Genomic DNA, 11,515 nt, shown 5'->3' on the forward strand with positions numbered 1-11,515 from the left:
ATGGACAGGTTCAATCAAACCGAGCCTGGAACATTTTCATTTCTATAATATGTAACGCGGTAACGCCAAATATATATTTTGCACAAAAGTAGTTGCCATGTAACTCAAAAGCCTATCTACATAACTTGTTAGTAGAAATAGTTACTAACATTCATAATTGTTAAGGGCTTAAACTGACCAATGGAAATTCTGTTTTATTCAGTTCATCATTGTGTATTTCACATAGCTCAAATCTTTTCCAGTTTTTTAAAAAGGCCCATAGTGCCCAATAAAATGAGTATAGCTTATTTCTCGTTAATATCCTGTTAAAGTTTCCAGAAAGTTACACATTGGCCATTAACCTGAACCATCTTTAGCTTCTATTGCATTTTGGAAATCAATACATATATAGTGATTTAGTATTTTGTATTGAAGTCATAATACTTATTTGTTTACATTTTACTACTTTTAAGTTAATTGAACTCACAATCCGCGCTACGTTCGTCTGTTATTAAGCAGCTATCATGCTTTTAAACCATTATTTAAACATTATATAATTTATGTTTCCCCTTTCATAAGAATATAAAAATCTTTTCAGCGGACTACTTGGTCTTTAAAGAATGAAATGTTATGCCACGTTTTAGTACACATGCATTTGAAAATTTGCAATCAGTTTGTTATATTGAAACAAACTGTCAGGACTATAAACTAAAACCTTACTGTTTTTAAAGTTTGTGTATTGGTGTTGCAAAGCAATTCTTTAAAGCATATGGGATTTTAATACGAAAATATAAAACAACGTGACACTAGTAGTATAGAATCAGGTCAGACTGTACGTTAAAAATGACCACTTTCGATTCCATTTAATTAAGGGTTAATGTTTACATCTTTAGTTGTGTTTTATACATTCAACATTTGCCTTGTTTGTTAAAAATGACCACTTTCGATTCCATTTAATTAAGGGTTAATATTTACTTATATTCTCAAAATTTGCCTTTTATTTTCTTCCTTTAATTATATTTGCGTCTTTCCGCCGCCTAGCAAAATGAGAACATCGAATTTGTTATTAGCAATACAGTACGGCAAATATATAGCGACTTCAATCACGAACTTTTTCTGGTTACGGAAGTTGAAATAATTAAGTCCGGTAACGAAGTTGATAGTTTGTACTTTCTTTTCTGTGTTCGTTTGCAACATCGCGGGGATCAAATTAAATCCATAACGATACGCGTTCTTTTAACCTGAGAAATGACCCTTTTTAGACTGGTCCGACCAGAGTAACCGAATGACATAATATACGTCCAAACAAAGACAGCTCAGACAAAAAAAAAGATATCACCGAAGATGATCGAAATCGCCTATGCTTTTTATATGGTGAGTGAAATGCGTTTAAAACTACTAAAATATTGAACGAGACGCTTAATTGCACAACTTCCACATAAACTAAATCAAGCCAGTATTCACAATATTGTTTAATGAATTGATTTATCCCTTGGATCAAATGCCTTTGATAGGTATTTCATTGAAGGTCCATATTTAACAACGATCATTGTGATGTGTTGAAGTGATTGGCGGTGGTCAAACATTGTTAGCACTTTGCCGTTTATTGAAATCTGCAAAAGAAGAGCGTGTTTTCTGTTTATTTGTTCCCTTGGCAATAAGACATTTTATGAAATATATGTAACATAATACATTCGTGGTTCGAGAACGAATACAAACCACATATAGAATAGAAACATATTTAAATGCTCCGTCAGCGATGCCGCATAATATAATAAAATAACAGTAAGTTAACGTATGCAAACCTTATAACAAAGTCCATTCAATGCTGCATAACATAATAACATTATTGTTAAGAAATAGTTAACGTGTGCAAACCACATTAAAACAAAGTGATAATATTTCTACTGTGCTAATTAAACAGGGTCTTACCTTCCAGTGTAACTCAACTACCTCAAAAATGATTGTGTATGTTTTGAAGTCGTGAAAAGGATATGCAGGTTTGACCACCTCACCATAATGACTGTTACGTTTATCATTCAAAGACAGCTGTACTGAATCGTCGTCGAATATTAGGACGTTTATCTTTGTTGTGTTTTTGAATGTTATATATAACCTAAAGTATTAAAAAAATATCAATAGCATTTTCGTAAAATGCATGTGATTTATTTAAAAACGTGATTAATAACCTGTATATAATTAAAATGGTAGGTAGAAGTTTATTGTGACGATTGTTATATGTCGAGGATAAATATTTCATAATGGATTAAGAATATTTGGCTTTTCAAGAAACCATCTTTAACAGTAACAACTGAAAAGAAATAAAATGTACCAAAACTGTGCCGTACGTTCTATCTTTTTGATATGATATTCTATTTATTAAAAAAATAAATGTAAACGTTAAAGAAAAACACTTCATAGTATTGTAAAACTTACGTGTCTGTGCTCATCTTCCGAAACACAAAATTGAATTTGTCTCCAATTTTAACTTCTGAGTAAATGTAGTATGAAACTTTCTCTTTGTAGGGGTTCTGAAATAGGATATGTTTAATTCTTTATTATGCTCCTTTAATACCTTTTTATATTAAACTTTTAAAAAAGACTGAAATACAAAGGGTTTACGCTGTTTTTAGATATACTTTGCTTGAGAAATAAACAAATATCTAATGTATCTTTTTTGGGATAAAATTGCGAAAACTATGTTTCAAAGAAGATTAATACTTCTCTCGATTTAACCTGAATTATTTTACTTACCGGTATCTCATACACTCTATCATATACAGATTTTTCATAGTACTCGTATCCTTCTTCGAAAAAACTCGAATAGTTTGACAAGGGACGAGCAAGCTGTTCACAGAGTTCTGTACCTGCAGCAATTCTAACGAAAGATTTATCTGATGTTTTCATTAGCTTGAACGCGCATTCTATCATATTTTCTGATGGTACACCCGCGGTAACATCTTGAACCTTTAAAACAATGGCTGCAGTATACTTAAAGCATTCCACGAAGGAAACTGCAGACAAGAAATATATCCCGAGTCGCAAAACATCCATTACTAGCCCATTACATAGTTCTTGAAAGAATAATTCTACTCGTATATTTCTCGCTTTATGAAAGGCTTGCAGATGATTAAAATATGTTGAAATCATATTCAGCCAATCATTTTCATTGAATATTTTTGATGATGACGATATAAAATAAGCTTTTGTCCTTTTATAAAGAACTATTCCTGCTGTGACTTTAAGTGCGTGTCGTCCATAGAGGTTGTCAATCATATGCTAAGTAGTGGTTTCCTGCATTATTGCAATAATTCATCGCTACAAAGACAAAATATTTTACTGTCAGGTTTTTTATCTAAATTTTTTAATTTGAATGTTAAAATCATTTCCACTTTATAAGCAATCAATATTTGAGCCGCGTCATGACAAAACAAACATAGTGCGTTTGCGACCAGCATGGATCCAGACCAGCCTGCACATCCGCGCAGTCTGATCAGGATCCATGCCGTTCGCTATCATTTTCTCTTCTTGTTATAGGGTTTGTAAGCGAACAGTATGGATCCTGATCAGACTGCGCGGATGCGCAGGCTGGTCTGAATCCATGCTGGTCGCAAACGCACTATGTTGGTTTTGTCATGACGCGGCTCAGAAACAATGTTCAGTCGCGGTATAAATTTAATCAATGAGGGACTGTCACGACTCAAGTCAAACGAACTGAAATGATCAAAGGTAATTTTAATCGGTTTACTCTATTTTTGGAATAAAGTAAATACATTTCCTATAAATGTGACATTTAAAGCTGAAAACTCTGTCACTCGTGATTTTTCAAATGAATAACTTATGTTAAAAAGTATTGAGTAAAATATTTTCTACTGCGCAAATAAGGTGATTAAAGCAACAGCCATTGATATTAACAAGCCCGATAAACTGCGTGAAATATCTTCTTTTAAAATAAAACAATAACCAACTTAATGTTAAGAGCACATAGGCCTAAGAATTCTATATTTTTTTCAATTCTTTATAAATGTCAAACATGTTTTTGATAATGTTTTAATAAAGGATTGAATGCATGTTAGATGTTTTACAACGGAAAAAATAGTGCTAGATATACAGTCATGTGTCGTTAAGGTAGCAAAGTTTAACAAAGTAGTTACAAAATGCCAATTCACTATGATAAAAACAATCAACAGAAGTAAAGATGCAAATCGTAGTTCATGTATATAGCAAATGAGTATGTTTTCAGAAACTGTTATTACAAGGTACAAAAAATAAACCGTTTTTCTTTTCAAAAATAAAGATGATAACTTTTCTTAGGCATAATGGGCCATTGGGGAAAGAAAATCAGCGTTATATGGATCATTTCAGCATTTCTTTCTTTTTTTATCTTTTGAAAATTTGTTCGCTCTTAAGACTTCGTAATAGGATGCTCAAGTTTAAAATTATCTCAATTAAGAAAATATCATGGTAGGCGTTAATTACAATCCTCACAACAAATCTAGCGCATAATTTGCATTTAATAAGCTAGACGAAATTTAAAAAAAATGACTTTCCCAACTCAATACATCCATAATGTATATAATGTTTACATCAGTAAGCAGATCTACATTGAGCACAAAGATAAATATTACAAATTTGTCTTTTGACTTTGCACCTTATGAAAAAAATACTTTACACAAACTTGCAATTATACCGGTTTACTTTTTGTGCAGCGTGCGTGCATGCGCGCGCATGTGTATCCGTGTTTATGTATGTGTGTGTGCGTGCGTGCATGTGTGTGTGCGTGTGTGTGTGATTATTCAAAAGCCAGTTTATTAATTTTTTTTGATGATGAGTGACATCAACACCGTAAAGGTCATAAAGAGACTTTCAAGCTTTTGCTGGTTGGGATTATTTAAGACACAAGTGCGCTCGTATAAACCCTGAACTTCCATTAACTAGGTAGATAACTCTCTAATATGAAGGAGTCAGGATTTAAATTTATAACGATCAGAGGATTTGAAGATAGCGACCATAACCACTCAGCCACGGAGAACAAATCAAATACCAGAATGGAATTAACAACCAAGTTTGATGGCATCAATATCTTTTAAGATACTAGTATCTTGAAATAAAAGGAACAAATTTGTCACTGTGTCATGCGTCAATTTTTTTTTTATGTCACAGAATCATAATAAGTTTGGTCCAATCTTAATGTTGGTAAGTGAAACGGAATTTTAAAACACTAGTTCAGGATAAATGAAGTTTACATGAACTCTAAATGGTAACAAATGATCAGTGATTCGCATCTTTTCACATAAAATGATTATTGCGCCTCTCTCTGAAATGCTTCGTATATGGCACCATTACTAAATATTTTATGAACGCATCGAAAGTTTGAGTAATGATTTTAATGCGTGTCGGACATTTTTATGGTAATGGACCATTACTTCAGTCAAATAAAAGGAATAAAAAATTAAATTCATGATAAATCACCCAAAAAATTCATTATGAATTTTAAAAATTTTTTCAAGCCAATAGGGTTTTTAATCAAAAAAGAATAAAATTGACAAAAAAAAAAGACCCTCTATTTTGAATTATTAAAAACCCTTTCTACGTATTTATTTCCCGAGCAAACCATAAAATTTTTTTGTTGAAAAAGTCGATTGTCTTTGGGTACCCTTCTATTATTTTTCTAAACTCCCTCTGCATTGAAATCCAAAAAACAAGGGCATATAAAAAGTTATCAATGAATTAATGATTTTTGGGATTTGTATATTGAAAATTTAAAGTTCCTTACATATTTTTATTTTTTTTTTCTAGATAATGAATATTTTTTACAAAAATTTGACAAAAATTTAAAATTTATAGCCTTTTCCTATCGATAAACCATTCAAATTATAAAATGCAGCACTTGAATTTAGAGGGACGAACAGATTTTTCCCAAAAACGTCCTTTCTCGGGCGGGCGTTTCCCCAAAAAAACCCTTTTTTTGCTGTTTTTCATGAACGTTTTTTGCGCATTTTTTAAAAACATTTTGCAGATTATTGCATTTCCCTTTTGGGAACATTTTAAAAGCATTCAGAAAAAATTGGGCCTGAAGTACTCATTTTTTTTTAAAAATACAATAAGCTAAAGGGTTTTTCAATTCAGTGGTCCCCTTATCTAAATCCAAACAATTTTTGGAAATTTTTTTAAGAAAATATTTTAGCACAAATTAAAATGTTTACATTTTTTAAAGGGAAAATAACATACAGTATAATATAAGATTTTTATGGTCTAAATTTAAAAATAAAAAAAATTTAAAGTTTCAAAAATTCAAAAATTGATCTTCGAAGGGAATAAAGTTGAATAATAAGAGTAACGGGTGATAAAGTAAATTGCACGTCAATTCCTCTATTTGTTTGATTTAATGTTTTATTATAAAGTTTACACGAATTAGTTCGAAATATCCTTTGCCAAACTTAAGAAAAGGAATAGACCTACTTGTCCCTATGTGGCGTCCTGCTATGACCCTTTCATTGATTGTTTATGATCATTGTTTGTCTAAACTGTGCATCACATAAAAAAGTAAGAGGCCGTGTTCATTGTATCGTATTTTTATTCATTGTCTTCAAAAATATTGTAGTTCATTTTCAGTCACCTCTTTTTTTACAAATGTGCTTTCTTTTTTTTATTACTAGTACAGTCCCTGGGGACCTTTTGTGGTGCAAAAAAAGGGCCAGGATAAATGTTATACCAAAATGTAAAGCTAAATGTTTTGGGAAGTTTTACAAAAAATTGGGTAGAGCATGTCAAATCATGGTACGTTTTTGGAGAAAATCCAAGGATGGCCACCAAGATGGCCGGGGCCAAAATTAGAAAAATTTGGCTTAAGAAAAAGAATTTTATTATGATAAAATTAGTTTCTTTTTTTTATTCCATTTTTGGTACAGGTTTGATGTTTTAAAACTTCACATCCTGTTGGAAAAAATATGAAAAAGGGTCCTTTTTCCATTTTTTTATAGAATACTCTTTGTTTTCCACTTAGAGAAATTTTGCTAAAAAAGCATGAAAAAGTCTCAAAAATCGTCTTTGGGGCTGGCCATTTTTTCCCCTTTCAGTCCGAGGCATAGTGGGTGAAAATATTTTTACCTTATATTACAAAGACCTGATCAACAACTTACTAATTGTACCTTTATTTTCATTTTTATTGTGTAAGAATGTGAATTCTGACATTCCTAAAGTGGGTGGGGTACACAAAAAGTGAGTCCCAATTGCTAGCGAATTTATATATAACGATTATTTAGACTAAGAATAACCAACAATATTGCATTTTGAAATGTTTTTTAAGCCTTTAATTTTTTAAAGGTAGATTTACATTCTACCAACAACATTAATTGCTTCTGTTGCCATGGCAACAAAGTGGTAAAATGAGAGAAACCCGGAAACGTATGAGGCTTTCAGTTTTATCATTTCAAGCATGTTGTAGAAGTTAATGTCATGATTATGCATTACAGAATTCAGAGTTGGATACATTTGAAAAAAAAAAATCATTTCAAATTTCGCTAACATTACTTTCCATGAAAAAACACCAAACTTTTGAATTAAAACATCGATAACATTTTGGCTGAACAGTTTACTGGTAACAATAAAAACGCTTTAAACTTTTAGAGGCAAAAGATAATAATGAAAATCTACTCAGAGTTTATATTGAAAAATAAAAATTTATGCTTGATGTTTTGGCCCGATTTTGTGAAAAAAGCTTTTCAACATTCTTCATTTATTGGTCATTAAATAATGATAATAATAAATAACAAATAAAGCAAAAAATTAAATCAACAGATCAAATGTGGATAAGAAAAGGAAGAGACAATATGTTCAAATATGTTGTAATGAAAGAACCGGGTCTTCAGATAATGTGCCATTGGGATGCATCTGAAAAAATCTCATCTCAATGCAATACAAGCCCAGCTGATAAATATTTTTAAAAATGGAGAAACATGGATAAAATCACACCATTTTGTGTTTTAAAATTTGACGCCTTCTTCTATTCTAAAAAAATATTAGAGCAGGCATAAATTATTAAATCTTGCATAGATTGTTCTTGCTACGGCAAAACAAATAGGGCCATATTCCACAGTTGCCTAAAAAATTCTTTATAAATTTTTTTGTGACCTACAGGTCAGGACCACCTAATGCTTTGCTATACGGTCAGTATGTCTAAAATCATCATCAACAAACTCCGGACTGTTCATCAAATGGCGTCTTGTCTTATAACCAAAAACAACCCCTCAATTTAAACACATTAAAACGTTGTATAGCAATCACCATTGTTTTACCTATTGGAAATCAGATACAGTAGGGACAAACTCCAGTATACATTAAGAACAAGCTACAGAAGAATGTACACAAAACTACAACTTAAAAAGTCTCAAATTAATTATACAATATAAGTAATTCCGATATGTAAACAATATGAGTTTTGTTACTGGCAGCCTCATTTCGTTCATTTTGAAATATATGACTGACTTTTAAGTAGATGGCGGTCTATTATAAATCACGTTGAAAAAGAATTTAATGGTATGTTTATATGCAAATAAGTTTTTTTACATAGTCCATATCTAGATTTGTATAATTGTTGAAATTTCATTTAATGTTGAGTATTCTTTTCTTAGATGTTTATAACTATGATATAAACGCATTTAAAACATGTTTGAATACGAAGATATCAGGAGGGGCACTTAATAAATTTGGTGTAATGATAGATTTTGCTTTTGTTTTTGACCGTTTATTAAGAAAAAATACGTTGTTTGTAAAACCTGTTAGGAGCGATTTTTTGTATCCACTCACACAAAAAGTATCGTAAGTTGTCGTTCAACGCAGTAAATAAGCCTATAAAGTGATATATAGGTGAGCATTCAAATAAAATCTCAAAGACATTAAGTAATCATATTAAACTGGGTTACAGTTTCGTTTATTCTCTCATTATCAATAAATATCAATAAATCATGTGGAGTAACCCGCGGCTGAACGTATCCAAAATTCCCATAAAAGCTTTCTGTATTTTAAATAAATCATTATAAAAGTGCAAGTCTTAAAAACCATAGTTTCAATGTAATTTTGGAAATTGAAGAAAACAGCATTTTCTCAAATTGTCCGGTAGCATGTAATGCACGTTAGTGTGTTTCCAAATTATAGATTAAGTTTAGGACGTATTTTGAATTTGGAATCAAGGATGAACATATGACTCTGATTTCTTTATTTTACAAACAATTTTAATGTTTTTCTTTATTTGAATAAGCCAAATTTTACTCTCTTATAGACTTTGTGCAATTCTGATTTGCCTTAAAAGAAGATCAGAAGGTGTCATATTATGAAATAATGCACGGAGGGAAAACATATTAAGGTTTTTCCACAGTAAAGCAAAAAAAGTCGCCACAAAGCCTTTTAAAGTGGGTTGATGTGACGTAAAAGTAGGCTATATTTGAAAAATATTTGACAGACATTTTGTTTTGTTGTTGTTTTTTGCACAAAAATCAGATTATTGTATATCTAAGTCACAGAAGTTAAAAATAGAACTGACAATGCGTTTGTTTTCAAATATTCCAGAAATAAATAAAAAAGATCTTTGAGCTTTTATATGTATGGTTTTTTTCAGATGGGACTAAACCAACATTGTTTATCACCTTTCGCGTAGCGGAAAGGGGATTATAGGAATGGCCTCTGTCTGTCAGTTCGTCCGTCCGTAACACTTTCGTGTCCGCTCCATAACTTTTTAACCCCTGAAAATTTTTTGTAATAACTTGACACAAGTGATTACCATAATGAGACATATGCAGAGCGCTACCCCAAGGTCAATGTCACACTTAAAGGTCAAATGTTTAAAGTCTTCATTTGATAATAAAAAGTCTACATTTCGTGTCCGCTCCATAACTTTTTTAACGCTGAAAAGTTTTGAAATAACTTGGCACAGCGGATCACCATTATGACATGACGTGCAGTGCGCAATAATTGGGTTGCTACCCAAAAGGTCAAGGTCACACTTTAAGGTCAAATGTTAAAAAGTCCACATTTCGTGTCCGCTCCAACATTTTAACCGCTGAAATTTTTAAAAAATATCTTTGCATAATTGATAACCAGTATAAGAACATGTGCAGAACGCAAAAGCTGGGTTGCTACACTTAAGGTCAAGGTCAAATGTATAAAAATGTGCTTTTTGTGTCCCCTCTAGAACTTTTAAACCTATGAAATTTTGATTAAATAGCTTGGCACAATGAATTGCCATTATAAGACGATATGCAGATCGCAATAATTGAACTTATATAACTTATTGACAATTCAAAGGTTTTAAAAGTACTTAGCACAAATGATTCCCACCACGACACAATCTACAGACCTAAACATCCAGGTTGCTGCAACCAAGGTCAAGGTTATATGTTCTCCATAACTTTTTGACTTTATGCAAGATTTTAAATAACTTGGCACAAATCATCACCATCGTGAGACTATGTGCTTATGATATGCATGACACAACATCAAGGTCATAATTGGTAACAGGTCAAGAAGTACACATTCATATTCTTTGTTAACTTTCTTTACACAGGGTAAAAATAGGAAAAACATGAAAATATTCTTCTCCATAACTGCAGGACCTAGTATAGAATACTATTAAATTTGCTTTAATTACGACCTTGTGGTCAAATTCATTTATGCCAGGGCCACTTCATTTATACCTTTAAGTACATAACTGTTACAAAAATTGATTTAAAGGCAGATAAAAACTTGAAAGTGTAATAAATTATAGAAAATCATGTAGACAGAATAATTCATGAAGTCATATTAATGACGCATAGTTGGAGTCGATATGTGATTCATTACTTAAGTACCGATATCCTGGCTTTCGTTCGCCTTCTTACGTGACATTATTAGTGAAACAATGCTATCATTGATAAATATAGAAATTTCACACAGTCAGCTCTTCCATGGACCGAACATGTTGAAAAAGATCTGAGGTAGAGTACGGACTTTTTAATGTGAAGGTATTCTGAATAAGGTTATGATTTTTGAAAACGTGGAAACAAACATTTTGATAAAGCTAAAATTTACGAGAAGGAGTTTTATTTTTTATTTCAAAATATGTAAACCAAACGATTTTTGGCAACATTTCAGTAGAATAATTAATCTGGGGCGATATATCTGGTACAGAGTTTGAACATTCTGCTTTTTGAAAAAGTTAACGAAATTGAAACGGGGATGTTAATGCTTATTCTGATAATCATTCATTTGAAACACAGCACTTGTATTAATTTACGCAATACAAATATTCTATCGAAACTTTTGATATTTTTGTAAGGGTACACTATATATTTATTATTGCCTTTTTTAACGCTGGTTATTTCCATAAATTGTAATTTGTTTTTATTGTTGTCCCCCTGCTATGAAATATAATGGGCGATGATAGAAATGTAATCAATAAAAGAGGTTTCCTATATTAGTTATTTTAGAAAACCATTATCTCACACGGGCTTATCTCGCATGCCATACGCAACACTTATTTACGTGTTCCTACACATACGTC

The 11,515-nt window shown here is 31.5% G+C and overlaps 1 protein-coding gene across 1 annotated transcript; it reads right to left on the reverse strand.

Annotated features, from left to right (window-relative positions):
* Positions 1 to 720: 720 nt before the first annotated feature.
* LOC132740631 (uncharacterized) lies at positions 721 to 3,164 on the reverse strand. Its single transcript, XM_060728575.1, has 4 exons — positions 2,734 to 3,164; positions 2,416 to 2,510; positions 1,912 to 2,095; positions 721 to 1,592 (listed from the first exon to the last, which is right to left on the reverse strand). Exons 1-4 carry the CDS (start codon positions 3,127 to 3,129, stop codon positions 1,452 to 1,454), a joined length of 816 nt encoding a protein of 271 aa, XP_060584558.1. The 5' UTR covers positions 3,130 to 3,164; the 3' UTR covers positions 721 to 1,451.
* Between the last annotated feature and the right edge of the window lie 8,351 nt (positions 3,165 to 11,515).

This window comes from Ruditapes philippinarum, unplaced genomic scaffold, assembly GCF_026571515.1.
Source record: "Ruditapes philippinarum isolate M1 unplaced genomic scaffold, ASM2657151v2 ctg19708_1_1_1_1, whole genome shotgun sequence".
NCBI classification, from domain to species: domain Eukaryota; kingdom Metazoa; phylum Mollusca; class Bivalvia; order Venerida; family Veneridae; genus Ruditapes; species Ruditapes philippinarum.